General features: G+C 39.7%; 1 protein-coding gene across 1 annotated transcript; it reads right to left on the reverse strand.

Moving 5' to 3' along the window:
* Positions 1-263: 263 nt before the first annotated feature.
* Positions 264-21080, reverse strand: EIF3J (eukaryotic translation initiation factor 3 subunit J). Its single transcript, XM_019442273.2, has 8 exons — positions 20937-21080; positions 20746-20849; positions 11834-11888; positions 11244-11335; positions 5729-5843; positions 3188-3349; positions 1657-1730; positions 264-1342 (listed from the first exon to the last, which is right to left on the reverse strand). Exons 1-8 carry the CDS (start codon positions 20971-20973, stop codon positions 1211-1213), a joined length of 771 nt encoding a protein of 256 aa, XP_019297818.1. The 5' UTR covers positions 20974-21080; the 3' UTR covers positions 264-1210.
* Between the last annotated feature and the right edge of the window lie 1357 nt (positions 21081-22437).

Consider the following 22437-nt stretch of genomic DNA (forward strand, 5'->3'; position numbering starts at 1 on the left):
AATAAGCTCTTCTCTGTACTGAGTTAGGCCTTACTATCTAAACAAGCAAATAATTTGCCCAAATAAATAAGGAGAGGAAGGCAGCCCTATACCTTTGTCGCTCTAGGGTGACACTAATCAGGCCTGGCACATCATTTTTGTCTTAAAGCTGTTAACTGCTCATCAGGCATTTATTAATAGCTTTGTAAGTATACAGAGAACTCTAGTCCCAAGAGCTGTTGTTCTATACTCTCCAAAAATATCTCTTGGGAGTTAACACAAAATTTAAGTCCTCACAATAGTGATTTTATTAAATTAGTTGCTTTATAAAACATTGCAGATGTCATAATTGTTAACATAACAATTTACCAAACTGTAGTCAACTGGTGCAGTTTGCTGAGCATGTTTTATAAAGGAAAGGAAATGCCAAAACCCTGTTAAAGTTGTTCCATTGCAGCCCAGGAGAACAAAGGAGGATTGTTCAGATACTGAAATCAGGGAAATGAAACAGGTAAAGAGCTTCCCTCCCCCGTCTGAAGCACTCCGTCAGAACAGTCTGATAAATAGAAACTAGACAGTCTATGCATTCAAGAGATTCCACAACTTGTAATGCAACACAATAATGGAGGTCTACCTTCTTCAGCTTCAAAGTTGGAGGGTTTTGGTCATTTGATTTTTAAGTATCAAGCTAGTGCTTTTCAGCCGTTGTATCTTCACTCTGAGATAAGCAGTCTTCTTCACAATGTATTTTTAATATCCTCACGCTCAATTTTAAGACAAAGCAATTTTAATACTAGGTGCACACGGCATGCCCTTGCTGCAAACTGCTTTTCTTGACAAGTTATGAAGTAGTTCAAGGAGGTATGGTTAAGGCTGTATTACTGAATGGTGCTGGTAAATACTACACAATTTTTGTCATGTTGCAACCTTTGTTTCCAATTCAGTGACTGCTGCTATGGAATCAGAGAGCAACAATGACAACATTATTACGCTTGTTTTTTAAACTATGATTTAGTAGCAACTGAGGTTCCCAATTTTAACCCCTTGGCAGCAAGATCCAAGTTCCCTCATTCGCACATTAGCACCTAAGTGTCAAGGGGTTAAATAACCAGCACAAAAGATACTGCACTTCTGATTGTAGCATTTGGCAGAACTGAAAGGAAAGGAAGTTGTGCTACATGTTGAAGGGATTGTGGGCAACAGAAAGAAGACACCAGGAGAAGATAAAATGTCACATGAAGTCTTCATAGTCTTGTACATATCCTCCATCATAACCACCATAATCTGCCAGATCGTCTTTCATGGTGGCCTTTAATCCCCCTCCAGGAACCACGCCTTTCTTCTTCTTTTTGGCTTTGCTTTGCTAAAGACAAAAGAGAGTTAATTCATGAGACTGTCCACTGTGGGCACCTTTTTCTGGTACAGAAACCCTCACAGAGACACTAAAGCCTCTGGCAACAAAAAAACTTTAGGGGAGATCTCAGACCTAACCCAAAGCAATTTCTGTTCCAAAAGAAAACTCTGACCATGTCTGTGAACAAAAGGACAGTAATGGCACTCAGGCTCCAGCTCTATTCCAATTTAAATTTTAGTTCAGGCTCCCAGTGCACTGAGAATATTATGCCCCACACCCCCATCCTAATGTGATAGGCATCTCCCTTGCATGTTTGCCCTTACCTTTTCTTGCTTTTGTTTTTCACTGCAAAGCACAGTCAATGAATTGGTAATCTTTTTCAAGTCATCAATTTCCACTAAAAAAAAAGAAAAAGGAATTACCACCTCTACTTTGTCCATCATTAGCTTCAGTAACTTTAAAAAGGCTATGAATTTGTCCTGTTAAACATAAGATGGTAAAGAATCGCGATTCAGTCTATGGCTAGGCTCACAAATCAGAACTATTTAACGTAAAATAGAAAACTCAGCAACAAAAATTTTATAATGACCTGAAATAACCAAGACACCATTGTTCAAAAAGAAACCCAAAGTGTCTTTAGAGCTCATACTGTCCCCTACCATACCTCCTTAACTCAATCTAAACATGTGAGGGGGCAAAAAAATAAACACACGGAGGATCACCATGCCTTTCCACAACACATCCTCGATGCACACTGAGGAGTGGCTGAATGAACATGGAACAACCATTCTTAAAACTACAAATTACAACTCCCCACCCTTTAGGGTCTCTATTTTCTACCCCTTCTACCATGGGAACCAGAATGAAAACAGGTTATCTCAGAAATCTCAGTATCCTACTAGGAGACAAGTCTGATTAGTGGACAACACATCCTTTGATCCTTATAAAAATACCAAGCTGAAACACAGCAGTTTTTAGCTACCAAAAAAGAGTTTCAGTTTTGGTTGGAGAGCACCTCCAAAAAGAAGAAAAAAAGTATATGTAAATAAAATACCAACTATGGGTATATCACTAATCAAATTCAGAACACCCAAATTAGTAATGATTTCTCAAGGAAATCCCAATTGAAAGTTCATCGTGTAGAATTCCTTTTTCTCGATCTTAAAAACAGCAGTGCTAGCAAAAACAGTCCCTTCCACATTAGTGCCACACCACCCCTGGTTTTTACTCCCACACACCCTGTCTCTGAAATGTATGACTCCTTTCAGGGCATGGCACCACACCCACAGACCCAGAATATAGGTACCTGTTCTGTTGAGCAACTTAAACCTAGAGTCACAGGCTTCCTTGTTTGTAAAATGAACACTTACTATGGTTGCACTCAGCTCTAAAATTCCGTATGGGGAGAGACAATTTTCCCCAAAAGATACTTCCTCGTCCATTTAAGATATAATTAGATAAGGGGAGCCAACAGCTCAGAGCCTGCATCGGATTCTGTGTCTCCCTCTCTCTCTGCCCCAACCCTGCTTGCACTCTCTGTCTCAAAATAAACGTTAAAAAAAAAATTTTTTTTAAAGATCTAATTAGATAAAAGAATAAGCTAGTGTTTTATCAGCTTTGTATCAGCAAAGTCCAGATGTCCCTTTGGGAAGCCATTTTAAAAAAATTAAGAAGAGAGCCTCAAAAAAACAAAACCACTCAAACTCACTGGGTATTTGCAGAACATTCCCAAGGTAACTTCTGAAAAGGAAATCCTAAGTCTATTATAGCATCCCAAAATAAGTCAACCTCCATCCTCCTATGATGGGCTGTCACTAAAATCCACCTACAGAAGTAGAGATTAGAATTACTTACGTGAAATACACACATCTCGAACTAAGGCTTCCAAAAAACTGGCATAATATAGTGACTTTTCATATTGTGTAATTTTATCTTTTAGTAACTTTCCAAACTCTGTGAAGTCATCTCTTGAAGATGGGTTCATAGCATCTATTCCATAAACTGTATTATTAACACCTGCAGGAGAAGAGGGAGCACTAAAAATATCAGAAAGATTTTTTTTAGGTTTATAAACCAATTCGGTATCTGAACAACGCTGTTATTTCATGCTAAAGCAGAGTTTCTTAACCTGGGTCCGCTGGAGTTCTTGGACAGAATTCAGCAGGTCTGCAAATCTGGATCAAAGATTACAACTTTATTTTCATTAACGTCTAATTCAGCATTTCCTTCCATTTTGATTATAGGCAATAAATCACAGTGGTTATAACTAGCAAAAACCTGTTACTAGTAAAGATCAGATATTTTCATATCACATTACAGTTGTAGTTCTTCTCTTAAAATATTGTTTCAGTCATCACTACTTTCAAATCACATTACTTATCAGATAGACCTGCCACTAGATCTTATTTACTGCATTAATAAAAAAGCACATTATTACTGTATCTCGTCTTTTTAACATTATACCTATTTCAATATAACAGACTTCCTTAGTAAGTAAAATTCTATGTATTTTATTTTCTGCATTTAAAAAAACATCATATTAAGAGGAAACCTGTAGTTTTCACCACAGCACCAAAAGCGTCCCTGGCACAAAAAGGATGTTTTTAAAGTCTATGTCTAAGAATAGCCTGCAGCAGGGGAGGGCCTGGGTGGATCAGCTGAGCGGCTGACTCTTGCTTTCGGATCAGGTCATGATCCCACTGTCATGGGATCAAGCCCTACGGCGGGCTCCATGCTGAGCATGGAACCTGCTTGGGATTCTCTCTCTCTGCCCCTCTTCCCCTGTTCCTTTCTCAAAATAAATAAACTTAAAAAAAAAAAAAAATAGGCCACAGTAAAATGGGAAGAGAAGGAAAAAGCAAACAAAACAAAAACCCAGATGGCTCCTGTCAAAGTATGCAGCTGACTCCAGAAGCTAAGAGGGGTAAGCCATGTATTAAAATCCCAACAGAGGGGCACCTGGGTGGCTCAGTTGGTTAAGCATCCGACTTCGACTCAGGTCATGATCTCACAGTTTGTGGGTACAAGCCCCGCCATCAGGCTAGGCTCTGTGCTGACGGCTCAGAGCCTGAAGCCAGCTACGGATCCTGTGTCTCCCTCCTTCTCTGCCCTTCCCCCATTCATGCTCTGTCTCTCTCTCAAAAGTAAATAAACATTTAAAAAAATTTTTAAAAAATCCCAACAGAAAGAATCTGGCCTAAAAGGATTCTAGGCTAAGAGACAGTACACTTTGTATCTTCCTCAATAGCAAATTGAGTTAACAGTATCACTGATTTAGTATTTTAGTATGAGAAATACAACATTAAAACCCTATTAACTAAATGATGGCTGTATGAATCCATGTTTTTGCCTTGCAATCCATAATTGTCCCATTTTAGAATTTTTAAGTAGCATGTAAACTCTTTTCTTTAATAAACACTTGGCTGGCTGTTACCATGCTATGAAGACACTGGATAATGGCTGTGTGCCCTCTGCAGGTTAAGATCTGCCAAGCACACGCCAGTGCACAGGAGCACCCAAAGTAACTCCTCAGGTTGCCAGCAACTCCCAGAGTGAGAAAATCACATCTCCCACAGAAAGGACAATGATCACTTGTCAGCCTTCCTGATCCATTTTAAGGAACAGGAAGGATGGGGATACAATTAGCTATAGGTTTCAAAGCTCTTTAACTCTTTCAACATAATCTTCTACTCTGAAAAGTACACAATAGGTAATGACAACAATGAGCTTAATTAAACAAAGGGAGAACTTTTAACTATTTCTTTGGCCATGTTTCTTACTTTCCCCTTCATGTCATGTTACTCTCCCCCTAGAACACTCTGAACTTCCATACATACAGGATCCTGAATATGTTTTTCATCTCATGTACCACTCACAACTGTAGCATGACACACAGAAATGGAAGCCCTCTAAAGACTGGGTATGGCGAGGGCCAAGAAGGGTCACAGAAAGGAATGATCCTGAGCAGAGGCACAGCTGAAGGTGAATCCCCCACAGGGACATTCTTATCCAGATTTAAGACAATAGGACAGCCCTATAGTCAGTTCAATATTTAAACCTCAAAGCTACAGACCTCACATTTCATTCAAATTTCATCCAGCTGATATATTTAAAGGAGCAGGAAACTTTATTTGAAAAGGTCCAATGATTTATCTTAATAACCTTTTATGTGATACTCGGAACATAATCATTAAAAAATCTGAAAATGTATTTCACTCTGCCTTAAGCAATGAAACCTCAAATATAAAATAAAAACTACTTTCGAATATCTAAGTTCGCCAGTATTGTTATGCCAAAAATGGAGATGTTTTCTAAACTTTCATAACTAGTAAGACTTCCACGCATGCACTTGGAACTTCAATACTTCACTGCAATCACCCCCTCCCTGCACCTTACCAAAAGTTTCTTTTGCTAATTCAAGGTCTGACTCTTCCTGTAATTTCTTTAGCCGCAGTTTATCTGCTAATTGTTCTTCTGGTGTTAGCACTTTAGGTTCTTCAGGTTCTTCTAACTAAAATGAGATAGAAAGAAAATTTTAAAACGGCTGGGATTACGAATGACCAGTACATTTTTGAATTGTGTGAACTTTTTTTAATAAACACAAAATTATAAATAATAGCAAATACTTATAAAGTGTTTATTTCAGGCATCCTTCTAAACACCTCAGATGTTCTTATCCTGATTTTACACAAAAAAATTTGAGGCACAGAGAGGTTAAGCAACCTGTCCATGGTAACAGAAGGTTAACACAGCTGCTAATGCGAGAGAGCTGAGTTAAGAACCCAAGAAGACTGAGTTTATTTCCACAGCCTTTTTAAAAAATATGGAATTGAGACTGTAGACAAGGGAAAAATCACACTCACATTCTGCTGCTAAAGACTGTATATTGATTGAAACAACTTTTCTAGGGCAACTTGGTAATGTGCATCAAGTCTTAAAATAACTTTTATATGCTTTATGGACTCAATTGCACTTCTAGGTATTTATCTTAAGAAACCAAAGATGCACACTAACATTTAGCCACAAGGATGTCCATTGGAGTATTACTTATAATTTCCAATAAATTTAGAGATGACCCAAATGTTCAACAAAAGAATAAATAAAACATGGCACAGCCATATGACAATACAGATGGCCCTTGAATAAAACAGGTCTGAAAAGCATGGGTCCACTTATTCAGACTTTTTCTGGTATTTACAGTACAGCAAATGCATTTTTCTCTTCATGATTTTCTTAACATTTTCTTTTCTCTAGTTTACTTTACTGGAAGAATATGATATATAATACACACAACTACAAAATTATGTGTTGACTGTGTTAGCAGTAAGGTTTCCAGTCAATAGTAGGCTATTAATAGTTAAGTTTGGGGGAAGTCAAAAGTTGTATGTAGCTTTTTGACTGTGCAGGGGTCAGCACCCCTAGCCCTCACATTGTTCAAAGGCCAACTGTACTATGCAAACATAAAAAAAATGTTTTGGGGGCACACGGGTGGCTCAGTCAGTTGAGCATCCAACTCTTGTTGATTTCCATCCAGGTCATGATCCCCCAGGGTCATGGGATGGGGCCCCACATCAGGCTACATGCTGAGTGAGGAACCTGCTTAATATTCTCTCTCTCTTCCTCTGCCCATCCCCCACTTGTGCACACACACGTTCTAATTAAAAAAAAAAAAAAATTGGGGGCGCCTGGGTGGCTCAGTCAGTTAAGCATCCGACTTCGGCTCAGGTCACGATCTCACAGTTTGTGAGTTCGAGCCCTGCATCGGGCTCTGTGCTGACAGCTTGGAGCCTGGAGCCTGCTTCGGATTCTGTGTCTCATTCTCTCTGCCCGTCCCCCAGATGTGCTCTGTCTCTGTCTCTCAAAAATAAATAAAAATGTAAAACAAAACAAAACAAAACAAAACAAAAACACCAAAAAAAGTTTTCCTCTTGGGGCACCTGCGTGGCTCAGTAGGTTACGCATCCCACTCCAGCTCAGGTCATGATTTCACAGTTCATGAGGTCAAGCCCTATGTCGGGCTCTATGCTGACAGCTCAGAGCCTGGAACCTGCTTCAGATTCTGTGTCTCCCTCTCTCTCTGCCCCTCCCCTACTCATGCTCCATTTCTGTCTTTCTTTTTTTTTTTTTTAATTTTTTTTTTTTCAACGTTTTTTATTTTATTTTTGGGACAGAGAGAGACAGAGCATGAACGGGGGAGGGGCAGAGAGAGAGGGAGACACAGAATCGGAAACAGGCTCCAGGCTCCGAGCCGTCAGCCCAGAGCCCGACGCGGGGCTCGAACTCACGGACCGCGAGATCGTGACCTGGCTGAAGTCGGACGCTTAACCGACTGCGCCACCCAGGCGCCCCTCCATTTCTGTCTTTCAAAAGCAAATAAACAATAAAAAAATTTAAAAAAAGTTTTCCTCTTATTTACATTTTTATATTATTATAAAAGTAACACATTATCATTGTCAACAAATTTTAAAGACACACAACAGAAGTTGTCAGTTATTTTCCAGTTCTACTTCTCTGACAGTCAACAGTTTAGTGAATATCATTTCTTTATACTGTGATACTTCCTACAACAAATGTATCACTTTTACTATGAAGGAGAATCTATGACAGTATTCATTAAAGTGGGAAAAAAGTAAAGGGAACTTGTGCTATTCATAGTTAACTATGTCTATGCAGCTTGCAGATTCTGACTCACAAGTCCACTTCTGAAATACATCATATTTTGTTTCTCATGGAGAGGATAAAATGAGAAATGTCATTATGCCAAGTTAGGAAATCTCAGAATACTTTCTAGAAAGAAAAAAGGAAATATCTTGACTTAACTGTCTTTGTAGACCTGGACATTATTAAGTATTTCCTGCATCAAAACTGAACTCATCTTAACTCAATATTTTACTTAAGACAAACTGAGCACACTCTAACTAATAAGGTTTCTTTATGTTGGATATAAATACCAAGACCCAACAAAGGAAGTACAAATTCTAACTTCAATGACCAAGAAAGATCTAACCAAGATGGCTTCTTAGACTGAGTTCTAAGTTTCTATTGCTTGTTCCGATCATAGAAACACACATGTAAATATTTTTGATATGCAAGTATAAATTATTTTAAAAGTATCTAAAATGTCCCTGACTGGGGAAACACACTCTGATACATTATTGGCAAATGCAAACTGGTACAACCCCATACAGAGGGCAATTTGAGAACCCTTGGCAAGACTACAAATGTAATTTGCCCTCTGACCCATCAATCTCTCATTTTACAATCTATCCTACAAATATGACTATACCCATTAAAAATGACACACAGATACGGCTATTCATGGAAGCACTGTTAGTTCAAGTACAGGAATGGGGAAAAAAGATCCAGCTGCCCATGACTAGAAGACTGGTGAAATAAAATATGGTACATATTTGTAGCAACAGAATACCATACAGCTACAAAAAACAAAAAAAAAAAGAATAAACCAAAAACTAGTGAAAATGCTTTATTATAGGGGGTGACAGGGAACAGGATGGAGAGGAGAGGACAGGACAGGAATGGATGTTTGCGACTTTTCTGAGTGTACCATTTTTGTATGGTTTTGCCTTCTGAACATTATTTCATGTTTAAAAAATAAAGTTACATAAAAAATAAAACTTTAAAAATGGAAACGGTAACAAATAACTCTAAAATGTGTATCAAAAGACATACTGACACAAAATAATACAAATGACTTTAGAACCCAGAACATAATTATACATCCTTAGAGGATATATTCTCAATGCAAAAAGAATTGCAAAGAAATCCTACAAACATTGTTAGTATTACTGGTATTGTAGAAAAGCAAATAAACAATTATGTTACCATTATTAGAATCCATGAACTAACGCTGACATACACAACACATATACTCATGCATTTATTTGTTTCCTAGCTTCACCTATAAAAATGGGTCTAGAAGGCAAGGCCACCTCAATAATGCTGAGTACTACTAGCAACTAGATTTGGCTTCTAAACATCATTTCCACTAAAAACCTCAGGGAAGTAGCACATTCCAGGCTTAAAGAAGAGAGTTTACCAAGTGAGCCCAGCACTTATTGTGCCAGAAAGCAAGAAGTTTTCAAAGACTAATAGGGTTCTGTCAAAAGGATGAACATTAGAACAACTGAAAGGGTTTCCTACTGGCCAAAGTTGGGAAAATTTGAGCATCAAAAGAATAATTACTGTATCTGAGTAAAATTTATAAAAACCTGTACATCTACAAATTTACTCAAAAGAAAAAAACCCACAAACCCCTCATTTTTCAACCCTTTGAAGTTACTATTACACTCCCTCCTTACTCTGGAAATTAGTGATTACAAGAAAACAATTAAGCTTTTACTCTGCTTTTCTAGCACAAACCATATCAAAGTAATCAAACAGCAAAGCAAGTAGAAGAGGAGGAAGAAAAGCCAGCCAGTAACAAATGGAAGAGAAGTCACTGGATGAGAAAAATCACCATTCTGCAGTCCATAATAAAATAATTAGGCAACAATCATTACTAACACTAAACTAATGGGTGGGAGCTTGATGTGAAATTGGATTACTTACAAGAATATGTAATTTTATAATAGAAGGATCAGACTGTTACCACCTTAACCCAGTCATCAATTTTAGCATCACTAATAATAGGACAGATATTACATGACTCTTGATGTGATATGATGCAATATGAAGCACATAGCATGACCTCTAAAGCATTCCAATTAAAAATGTTTAATCTGAATCCAATCAAACTTTTAGACTTACCGGCCAAGTTACAGGAAATTGCAACTGTAAGCAATCAGACAAATCAAAAAGGTGGGATATTCTACACGACAAATGGGCTCCTCCCTTCAATAAGTGAATGTCATTTTACTTTTTGTTTTCAAGTTTATTTGAGAGAGAGAGCACATGCATGTGCATAAGCAAGGGAGGGGCAGAGAGAAGAAGAAACAGAACTCCAGGCAGGTTCTGAGCTATCAGCCCAGAGCCTGATGCAGGGCTTGAACTCATGAACCATGAGATCATGACCTGAGCCAAGATCAAGAGTTGGATGCTTAACCAACTGAGCCACCCAGGCGCCCTTACTGTCATTTTAAGACAGAGAGAAAGATACTCTAGGAGACTTAGGATATGTTAACAACCTAATGCAATGAATCTAAGGTCCTTGTTTAAACAAACCATATGTAAAAGATATCTTGGGACAATTAGAAATTGGGCACATATAGGGGTACCTGGGTGGCTCAGTTCGTTAAGGGTACGACTCAATCTCAGCTCAGGTCACGAACCCACGGTCATGAGATCAAGCCCAACATTAGATTCCACATTGAGCGTGGAACCTGCTTGAGATTCTGTCTTCCTCTGCCCCTTCCCTGTCTGTGCACTCTCTCTCTCTCAAAAAACAAAATAAAACAAAACAACAAACAAAAAAACCAACCCATATACGCTGAATATTAGATGACATTAAAAAATTACTGTTCATCCTATTAGATACGTAATCATGTGAGAAACAGCTTTGATTTTTCAAAGATGCATACTGAAGTATTTAAAGATAAAATGCACATTTTATTTACTTGATTTTAACAAAAAAAGATGAAGCAAATATGGCAAAATATTAGCAACTGTTAAATTTAGGTGACATACATAATTATTCATTATGATAATTTATCTACTTTTATTTTGAGGGGCTTTTTTAAATATTTATTTTTGAAAGAGAGAGCACGCGCAAGAGGCAGAGGGGCAAAGAGAGAGGGAGACACAGAATTCAGTTTGGGGATTTACTTCTCTAATAGTGTCCATTTATTGTCTTTACAAAGCCCGTCAGACTGCTAGGTAATACTTGCTGTCTATTAAGACAATGTAGCATTACTGATGTGAGAATTCTGTACTTCAGGAAATGAATATTACTTACCCTCTTTTTAATTTCTTCTTGCCTTTTTTTCTGCTGCCGTTCTTTCTCTTTTATTTTCTCTGCTATTTTTTTCTTTTCTGAAATTTTTACTTCTGAAAGAAATGTTTTAATCACAGTTACCTTGAATATTTTCCAGTTTGTGGATGAGACAGACATAACAATAATATACTTCAAAAGACCAAACTTCTCCTAGCTCCAATTTCATATGGTGATTTACTCGTGAATAACAATGGGAAAGTTCTGGGACTCTTCCTTTCTCTTCTCTGATCTGACCCCTAGGACTCAAACATCTCCCTTCATATTTCCCCAGTGCTTTCAGCAGGATTTAGATTATTAAAATATGAGATCACACCCTCCTCTACTGTCTCCTAACAGCAGCACTCAAACAGAAAGTGGCAGGCAGTATCCAATCTGATTATGTTTTGAGGGGAGAGAAGAGATGGGAGGAGAAGAGAATAAAGTGAGAATGGAAGGGTGTTTGGTTTCTCAACACAAAAATTTTCAATTTTGCAAGCATTTTGTCATTTGTCTTAAGTATTACATGCTCACCAAGATATAAAACCAAAAATGAAGGAACCCCAGTGGCTCACCTGGTTTTATTTCTGCTTCCTCCTTTTTTTCATCATCATCATCATCCCAGTTATCCTAAAGAAAAGGACTTCTATTAATAATTCTTGCCTGTTTACTTTTCCATGTGCAACTTATCTAACTCCACAGAAAGAAGTGTGTATTTTTTTTTTTTTTTGTACTGCATTAAAATTGTAAATTAATGTTAGGAAAATGCACATCTTCATAATGTTGAGCCATCCTAGCCAAGGAAAAGGGCTGTTTTTCCATTTGTTCAAGTCTATTTCTGTATCTTTCAAGGAATGTTTTAAAGTTTCCCTCTTGGAGATTTTGTGAATTTCTCTTCAAGTTTGTTCCTAAGTATTTCTCTTATGTGTTCCTACTGTAAATTGGAGGGTTTTTTTTTTCTTCCCTGTTATGTCCTCTAACTGGTTATTATTTGTGTATACAATTGGTTTTTACATGTTAATTTGTCACTTTCATTGATTCTCTAGGGTTTTCCAGGTGTACTATAATATCATCTGTAAATGAAAATGGCTTTACTTCTTTACCAATTCTTATGCTTCCACAACTGATTTATCTAACTGCACTGGCTAAACCTCTAGTACACTGTGAATAATGGCAGAGATAATGGGCATCATTATTTTGTTTTTTGGTTTTTTTTTTGAGAGATAGAGAGCAAGTGGGGGAGGGGCAGAGAGAGAGGGAGACAGAATCCCAAGCAGGCTCCAGTGATGTCAGCACAGAGCCTAATGCAGGGCTTGAACTCACAAAACTTGAGATCATGACCTGAACCAAAACCAAGAGTCAGAAGCTTAACCAACTGAGCCACTCAGGCACCCCTGCCTTGTTGTTCTTAATGGAAATATTTCTAGTGTTTCCCTACGAAGCATATGCACCCCACCACATTTATGCAGTAAAATTTATCAGTCTTTTCTTTTTATTGTCGGTGAATTTCATCAAGTCAGTTTCTTCTAAAACATGTATGCTTTCATTGTTTTTTATTTAGATCTCTAGTCCATATGGAGTTTTTTCTTTTGTGTGGTATGAAGTATGGATCTAACTCTTTTTCTAAATGGTTACCTAATTGTCATAGCATCAGTTATTAAAAAGTATACCTGAGCCCTGTGATTTGCCACATACTAAGTTTTCACAGGTACTTGGTCTACTTCTGCTTTCCCACAGGTCTACTGTCTCTTCATGCACCAATACCACACTGCTTTCATTACTTTAATTAATTATAGTATGTTTTTATGTAGGTCAAGGCTGGTTCCCTCTCTTATAGGTTTTCAGGCTTTTTAGTGTTCTCCTGGCCATTCTTGCATGTTTGTTTTTCCATATGAAATTTTATATCAACTTGTCTGTTAACACAACACAAGACAACCAAGCCAAAACTACTTCTCTTAAAGTAATTTGCAGTTGTTTTAAATAAAAAATTAAAAGGACTTTATATTTCTTACTTTCCCAAATGTGAAAACATCCAACATTCTAGCCAATGGCTCAATTATTGATATACAACACAACCTATACAACACAATTATTGGTATACAACACAACCCTGATTAATGAATTAAATCTATATAATATTTAAGCCCAGTATTTAAGAGCAGTCAAGAGCTGATCAATAGCTTATTGAACCCACTCCCTAACTTGGGTAGGGCACTTTAAGGTTGATCTATACTCTTGTCTTTTCTACACCTAACACAGTCATTGAACTAAATATAAACTGATTATCAAACAATTTTCTAAAGGTTCCAGAGACTTTAGAATGTTTAAGTTTAATAGGGATAGCCATTTGAAGCTGAACCACAGGATTGCAAGAGGCTCTGCTGCTGCTGGAAGATGTAGAGGCTGACTAATGTGCCATAACTATGACACCAAGCTTCTGTTTTATAACAAGACAGCTCATAATGAATCAGTCTAGGTATTTAAACTAACCAAACCTCGATTTTAATAAAACTCTCTAAGTCCACCAGAGAACTAAAAAATCCTGATTAAGGCTATCATAGGCTCTGCAAGCAGAGTAGAAAGAAATTTGGATAAAAGTAAAATATTTTTATAATCACCTCACCTTGGCAATTTAACTCACAGGTCAAGGTTAACAGACTGAAAACAAACCTGCTAGTCATTATTTGGACATCTAAGACACAAGAGTTAGAAATTAAAAAGCAAATGTTTGTATAATCTGACTGGTTTGCTTAAGTGCTTGTTATCAATACACCACAGTACAAAAGGAACCCTAGAGTTGAAAATAAAAATTAACTACTAGGAGTTTTTTGTTATTGTTTTAATCTTCACATAATATAGAAAGCTGGGTCTGTGAGTGATATCCTGCTTAGGTGGTGCTCCAGACAGGAAGACCATTTGCTTACTTCAAAGGGGTACATATTCACCACGCTCTATTAATGATAGTGATGATGATGATGATGATGATGATGATAAAGCATTTACTAAGTGTTTACTTTGCACCAAGCACTGTGCAAAGGGCCTTACATGTAGTAACACAGTTAACCCTCACGAAGTCCTGTAAGATGGTGGTTTCTCCATTTTATAGGTAAGAACATTAGGCCCTCAGATAGCTATCCCAAAATCTCAGTGAAAAGTAATGAATGAACCAAACCAACCAACAAAAACAAAACAAAACAAAACAAATGAAGGAACCAGGTTTAAAGTGTCATAGTAAACAACTTCTTACTGGAGTCCTGAAGTATACCATAACTATCTGAGAACTAGGTCCCTCCCCACTAAAATTCATTCTATCAATCAGTTCTGGAATGAGCTCCCCTGGAATTGCAGGAAAGCTCATCAAAGGAAGGGTATGGCACAGAGTGATGTGTCCAGCTACAACTATACCAGTTACCTACCTCAAATTGCCTGTGATGGTTTTCTATTAATTTTAAGAAACAAGTCTAGCAGCCTCTGGTACCAGGAGGCCAAGAGGGGAGAGGTATAGCTAAAAATGAGCAGCTCCATCCCAATACCTCCAACATGGAGAAACAGATACATCAGGAGAATTTCTCAGTTCCCTTTCCCAGTAAAACATCACCCAACCCCCATCCATATCCCTGAGCCCTCAATATCTCATTTATTCCAACTCTATGTACCACCCCTATCCCAGTTCCTGGTTTCCCTAAATCAAAGTATAAATCTTATTCCAGACACTCAAGTTAAACTGTCCCATCAGGGCTGACATAATGAGGCTACCTAGATTCCACCACAGAATGGATTTTAGTAGCAAAAGCAGTGGTCCTATCAACAAGTCCTGGGAACAGCTATGGCACCTGCTCCTGCGTTCATAAAAGGACCATGAAAGGCAAGCTCTGCCTGTCACCCTCACCCCAAAGTGCTTGAAACAAGGCTGCCCTGACTGGGGACAAGTCCCTAAAGAAGGGAGCATAGTGAAGTCAACAGAGAGACTTCCAAATAGACGTAATTCCCACAGCATAAGGCCAGGTAGTTTTCCCCAAGAACTAGAGTTTTTGTTTCCTTAGTTATAAAATTTGCCAGCGCCTAAAAAGTAAATGTAAGGTCAAAATCTGCCCAATTTGCTGTAAACACTAGGACTTTGTAAATGCTGACAGTAAGTTCAGATAAAATTTAAAAAACGTTCTTAGAGAAACACCTAAAATTTAACACATTTAAACAGAGAGTAAGTCTGTAATTTAGTAAGCTCTAAATGGTTATTTGGTTCCAGAGAATACTTATCAATAACCAAGTAAATTCCTTACCCAATTTTTGGTAGCTAATAGATCTTCCAACTGTAATATTCAATTAAAAAATTTTTTTCTGATGTTTATTTATTCTTGAAGGAGAGACAGAGACAGAGCATGAGCAGGGAAGGGGCAGAGAAAGAGGGAGACACAGAATCCGAAGCAGGCCCCAGGCTCTGAGCTGTCAGCACGGAGCCTGACATGGGGCTTGAACTCATGAGCCAGGAGATCATGACCTGAGCTGAAGTTGGACACCCAACTGGCTGAGCCACCAAGGCTGCTCTCCTAAAATGGCTAGCTACCTTCCTTAGAACAGAGGCAGTTTAGGGGCACCTGGATGGCTTGGTCAGTTAAGCGTCCAACTTCGTCTCAGGTCATGATCTCATGGTTTGTGGATTCGAGCCCCACATCCGGCACAGTGCTGACAGCTCAGAGCCTGAAGCCTGCTTTGGAATCTGTCTCCCTCCCTTTCTGCCCCTCCCCCACCTGTGCTCGGTCTCTCTCTCAAAAATAAGCATTAAAAAAAATTAAAAGAAAAAAAAAAGAACAGAGGCAGTTTATAAATCTCTTGCTAATCTACACTCTTCTACAGATACACACCCAACATCATTTGAGCCTTTGCTCTGAAAGAGATGGCTGCTTTTCAAGTTTAAAACCTACTTCCCAATTGAACATGACTGAGAACTGAAAACAAAATTTTTAAACCCTGCTTTTTAAACATTTCTAATAATACAGCCAGTAGTTGGCTGATCTGTCATTTTTACAATGCACAACTACAGAATGTCACATGCAATCAGAGAACACATTTAGGGCTGAAAATGCTTTCCAACTTAAGCAAGATGTATTTATAGATCATCAAACAGAAGTAGCTTCAAAGGAGCAGTAAAATTCTTCTGCCCCATAGCAAGAGTCCATTAATTAACATATACTCTTTTACTTCCCTTTAAGTAATTTGGTTTAGATAAATAACCTTTTGCAGAAAAAGAGTCTTTTACTGATGTTCTGTAAGCTGTACTGACGTGCTCTGAGAGGCTTCACAACTGTGTAACAGGCTTCTGGCAAGTCTAGACTTCCCAGCAAAGTTCAGTTCTTAAAAGAAGCCTAAATGTTCTTCCATCATCTCAAAACTATGCTGGTTTCTGGAAGCTAAGGTACCTGCCTCTAAAGTCTACTTCATTTAATTCTATTCATTAAGTTTTTAACATCCTACTATGTATTATGGCTAAGCACTCCGTTGAATTCCATCTCAATGCCTACCAGTTTCACATGTGGAACTATTATTAATCAATCCTACTTCAAATGCCTGGCTAAAGCAGTATCAAGACAATGAACACTAAACAAATGGCTTATTTATTTTCAGTCATCCAGCATGACAAACACATTTTCAACACCAAACATCCTTCCTAACTGAGGCGCCTGGGTGACTCAGTCAGTTAAGCGTTACACTTCGGTTCAGGTCATGATCTCATGGTTTGTGGGTTCGAGCCCTGCATTGGGCTCTGTGCTGACAGCACAGACCCTGTTTTGGATCCTCTGTCTCCCTCTCTCTCTCAAAAATAAACGTTAAAAAAAAAACAAAACAAAACACTTCCTAACTAAAAACTTACTAGTTATAAAAACTGCCAGGGTACTGAAATGATATAATTGAGATTTTCCTCAAAATAACCTGGTTAGGGGAGAATAGTTAAGTGGAGATACAGAAGAAATAAGATTGCTCATGGATTTATTTAAATTTCTCTTTAGTTCTGTTTATGTTTGGAATTTTTCATGAGAACTTACACACTTCAAGATACCCATTTCCTGGCAAAATGCCCACCTTCTGAGTATTTCCCAAAAATCTCCCCTTCTTCAGAAATGCTATTTCTAATGCTTGAAAAATGTCCTTACTCTGGTAGATTTAGGCTATTAAGCAGGATACGATCCTAACAGATAGTTGAATGGGTAGGATGAGTCAGGCAGTTTTCAACTAAGTTTATTCTCGGATCTTTTAAAAAGAATTGTATAATAACATTATATGTGCAAATGCCAGAGATGCTTGAACACAGCCAGTTTTCTCAAAACAATTCTATACAACTTGAATAAATCCGGCTTTTAATCTATTCTATTGAAATACTAGGAGACTAGTAAAATAAAGTAAAAGTTGTATTGTCCCTGCTTGCAGGGGATATGCACTCATTGCCTTAACACAACCTACACATCACTCCAGCAATGGGGAAGGAGCCCAGTGACATATGCCAAGTGAACACTTCCTCCCTACCTCTGCATAACATCAGGATAGCAAGAAAGGTAAAATAAAGCCAGCCCGTGACATGAGACTATTTTCCTAGTTCTCATCTTTTCTTTTCTTTTTTTTTTTTAAGATTTTATTTTTAAGTAATCTCTATACCCAACAGTTGACTCAAATTTACAACCCAGAGATCAAGAGTCTCATGCTCTACTGACTGAGCCAAGCAGGCACACCTAGTTCTCTTGTTTTTAATTGGGAAGAAGCACAGCTTCTCTCCCTTCTCTCCTCATGATTAACAATTCTATAGTTTCTCCTAAATCCATTTCTGTCACTGCCAGACAACTAAGTCAAGGACAGCAAAATGTTATAATGTCTACTGAAGAACAGTAAACTACTGAAGCAAATTACTGCAACAAAGACCTCAGTTTTCCTTTCATTTCTCAGGATATTACAAATGACACTAAATCTATATTCTTAAAAGTTAAACACTAGATGACAACACAAAGCGAAGAACTTATTCTGTTTCTACATCTTACCTTTGAAGACTTAAAAAAATGCATATATTATACTATTTAAAGGCTATGATTATTTCATCTTGTGAAAACTAAGCTTTGTTTTCATATATTTACAAAAGGATTATGTATTAAAACATCAAAATTCAGAAATTTGGTACTACTCATTACCATCCAAAGTGACAAAATTCAACTCTAGACTGGTAAACTGAACAAGCAAAAACTTGCTTGTTAATCATTCCATTCAAAACACAAAATTCACAGTAAAGAGCCATCGTGGAGAGTCCCCTGGAGCTCAGGAAATCACAAAATGTGGCACAAAATAAACCCAGATACTGGATCTAAACAGGGTATTTCCCACAAGCCAGAAAAATTAAGGCAACATCCTGAAGTAAGAGAGTATTAACGTTTGCGTGCCTCCCAAGTGCTAGGCAACTATGCCTAATGCTAGACATATTAGATCATTTAAAATGCAGAACAACCCCCTGAAGTTATCTCCTGTAAGGACAATTTAGATTGGGGAACTAAAAGGAAAGAGTAAAAAAACTTGTTTATGACCACAAATATAGAAAATGTCAAGGCAATAATATACACCTAGGTCTGTCTGATTCTAAAGCAGAGGAATCAAATTACTCCATGAATAACATACCTTGGGAATCTTGAAGAAATTCAATAGAAATAAACCAACATTTCAAGTGAGAAATAAAATGGACAAGTTCAGCTTTTTTCTCCAAGATCAACTTCAATGTTTATGTAAAAGAAATAAGATATTTGCATAAAAGAAAAATTCTGCACTAAAAGAGTGACTGGACAAGATGACCTTTATGGTCCCTTACAACCTGTAAATCTCCAAAATTAGTTCCAAGTGGTAAGAATTACATTTATCAGGAATGACACCATTTAGATCCAATAATCACAGGCAGGTTACTTCATAGCATTAGTCCAGACTACTCCCTTCAAGCTTCATTTTCTGGTACTTCTTTCCTGATTTCTCTCTCTTCTCATTTGCTGAATTATTCCCAATAGTCAGAACAGATGTCCTAACTGCTGCATCCAGTAAGCACAGAAAAAGTGAAAGGACAAATGTGAACTAAATGCTCAAAATAGAAAATCTGTTACAATGTAGTAAGGTAACTAATATCTTGCAATGAGAATGATACACAATCCATTCCCATGTCTATACAACAAGTAAATGAAGCATCTAAGTATATGCACAATAGCACTACTCATTTATTAACCCCAATGTGTGCAGAACTCACATTATTTCTGGACCTCAAGCTGTTCAATAAAGTAGACATCCACCTCATCAGACTCAGGAGAAAAAAAAAAAAAATCCAAACATAAGTAGTATTAAGTTCATAGTGATACCTATTTAAATTTTTTCAGCTCAAGCAGAAGGACTTAACAGGACTCCCAATATGTGTTGAAGGGTATAAGTCAGGAAAGTAAAACACTAAGTGAATCAAAACCAAGAGAAACCATCTTCTCAATTCATAAAAACTCTGCACAAATGTAAAAAGATTTTGAGAGTTCTGTTAGAAAGAATCTTAACATTCTGGGCTTGAGATGTTTGTTAACTACTAAAAACAAAAAAAAATGAATGCACTAGTCATAATGTCATCTGGACCAATATGAGTCCCCAGGAGTTTTCAACAACAAACGACAAGGATAAATCTGGTTCAGATCAACAAGGCATAGGAAAAAAACACTGGCCCCCTCCTCTATTCTAACCAATATTTTCTTAAGCGTCGTTCGTATGCGAATAAATAACTCACTCCGTCAACTCTCCGTTTTCCCAGGACTACCTAGGTTTCTGACAACTTAACTGCTGGCTATCTCAGTACTCGGTTTTTACAACAAGGTGGGGAGAGGGTAGTCTAAAGTTATTTTGTAAACTTTACTGTTTCTACTTGTCTTGTGGGGGGGGGGGAAGGCTAAAATTAAAGCACAATATTTCATTCATCAAACTGCTCCAACAAACTCTACAAATGGGCCTTCAGAAACAAAAATGAGTTACTGTCCCTAGGGATACCTGAGCTCAAACAGGCAGGTGGTTGTAAGACTTTCCATATGGGATAAACCATTGGGCTCAATGCCCAACTTCCCAGATCATTCTGGCGAGTGGCTCCAGACCGCGAAGTTTGCACGTGGGCCGGGCCCGGCCGCTGCTGTCACCTCCCGTCGCCAACTGGAGGGTGGGATCCAGGCCGGGACGCAGACCCTTAAAGAAGGGCTGGGGCCGGGGCCGCCACCGCCCTCGCCAAGGAAATCCAAAAGGCCACGCTGCTCGACTCCGGCCCAAATGGCCGGCGAGCGTAGGGGAGGAGGGCACCGGGGGGCCCTACGCTCGCGTCTGGACCCGTAGACCGCAGGCTCGGGCGGCGCCCCTGGGCCCAGAGTCCACCAGCTCGCCCCTCGGCGGGCATCCCCGCCCGAGACAGCGCCAGTTCGCTCCCGCGAGGCCCGGAGTACCGGCCCGCACCCACCTTGACGTCCTCGTCCTCGTCCTCGCCTTCCCAGCGGTCCCCGCCGGCGGTGCCGCCGCCCCCCACCTTCCGCACCGGGTCTTCCACGGAGAACGTGTCAGCGTCTACGGAAGAGAGCGAGCCGCGTTAGTGCCCGATTCAGCTTGGGGCCAGCGCCGGCCCAGCCCCTGTCCCTCGTAACTTCCCCTCACCCCAGGAGTCAGAGTCCCCCGCTGCTGCCGCCGCCATCTCGAACCGGGTGTGAGCGTGTGTGAGGGGAGAGCTAGCGAGGAGTTAGCGCGGCGGAGGTGAGTCACTGACTTTGCTCTCGTTGGCCGGCGCGGGGCAGGCTGGGACCGTGGCTGACTCTGCGCCGGGGCCCAGGCCCCGCCTCTTCTGGCGGCGGCGGCAGCGGCGACGCGCGCGCGGGCGTGAAGGGGGCGTGGAATGCGGCCGACAGCGCGGGAGTCGGCGGGAGAGGGAGACTGAGTGTTCCTTACCCCACAGCGTGGAGGTAGTGGTCCTGGAGGTAGCGGGGCGGGGAGAGAGGAATCGCACAGGAGACGGCTGCCCCAGCGTGGGTCCCGGCGAGGAAACATACGTGCGAGGAAGTTAGAAGCGCGCCTTCCTTGGCGCTTGGTGCTCGCCCGTCGTTGCTACCCTTTCCCTGCCAACTGCAGCCCCGCCCCGACCGGCCGGGTGCGCCCTCCCTGTCTTCACTGTGGCCGCCGCCCGGAGCTGTTGGCGGATACCAAGGAGACCCCCAAGCTTTCCAAGCCGCGCCCGCCAGTGGGGGCGGCGGACCCGCGGCCCCGACCCCCGGAGGAGGCGTCGCGCGCTGGACGAGGGGAGATTGCTCTGGACGCCGGCTAGGACCGGGCGCCCGGGAAGGAGCAAGTGGACAGGGCCGCATTCTTGGCGGCCTTCTCAGCCAAGGTACTCGAATTCAGCTCCTGGCGCGTTTGCCTTGAGTTATTCACGAAGGGATCGAAGAGAGCCCCAGAACTCGAGGATTGTCCCTTCCTGTGAGCCCCTTGAGGCCAGCCAGTACATGATTCTTTCGCAGAATAATTTCGGAAGTCGGTCTGCGCTAGGCCTTGTCCTCTCTAGCCTTGTCCTCAAGGAGCGCACAATCAAGTAGCAAAGATAGACATGTAAACAAAATTTCGACACAGTGTGATGATTGCAACAAAAAGAAGCATTATGAGGTTAAATGTAAAAAGGTAAATTTAACGGCGGGGGGCGGGAGGATGCATGAAAGGCTTCCTGGGGTAAGTTCTGCGGAACCTGGAGTTTGAAAGACCAAGTGAAATTTGCTCACGTGCATTTCCGGTGGAAAGAATGCCTGTGGTCCCTGACCTGACTGGCAACATTCGACATAAGCTGAATAAGTAAACTGATCATAATAAAGGGTTTAAGATGGGCTAAACTGCACTCTGCCCTTTGGGCCACTGGGCTCCATTGCAGAGTATTAAGAGAGGAGCAGTTTCAGGTGTTTTTACTTTACTTTTGTTGTTAATTTATTTTCGAATATGTAATACACGTACTTGGTATAAAATCCAAGTTATAAAAGGGTATATACAATGATCAGCCATTCTGTTCTTTTTAGGAGCAACAGTTGTTATCTATTTCTTGTGTATCTTTTCAGGGAGTCTAAAAATACACATTTTATTTTATTTTTTAAGTTTATTTACTTAAGTAATCTCTACACCC

The sequence above is a fragment of the Panthera pardus genome, unplaced genomic scaffold (genome assembly GCF_024362965.1).
Source record: "Panthera pardus isolate Hobbes unplaced genomic scaffold, ASM2436296v1 HiC_scaffold_24, whole genome shotgun sequence".
Lineage (NCBI taxonomy): Eukaryota > Metazoa > Chordata > Mammalia > Carnivora > Felidae > Panthera > Panthera pardus.

Bases quoted from the DNA above. Each gene is read 5' to 3' on its own strand.
- EIF3J (XM_019442273.2), bottom strand. From the start codon at position 20,973: ATGGCGGCGGCAGCAGCGGGGGACTCTGACTCCTGGG. The intron at 5,844-11,243 runs GTAAGTAATATT...ATCTCATTTTAG, and splicing joins AAGAAGAAATTAAAAAGAGG to TTAGAAGAACCTGAAGAACC. The intron at 1,731-3,187 runs GTAAGTAATTCT...CTTTTTTTTTAG, and splicing joins TCGAGATGTGTGTATTTCAC to TGGAAATTGATGACTTGAAA.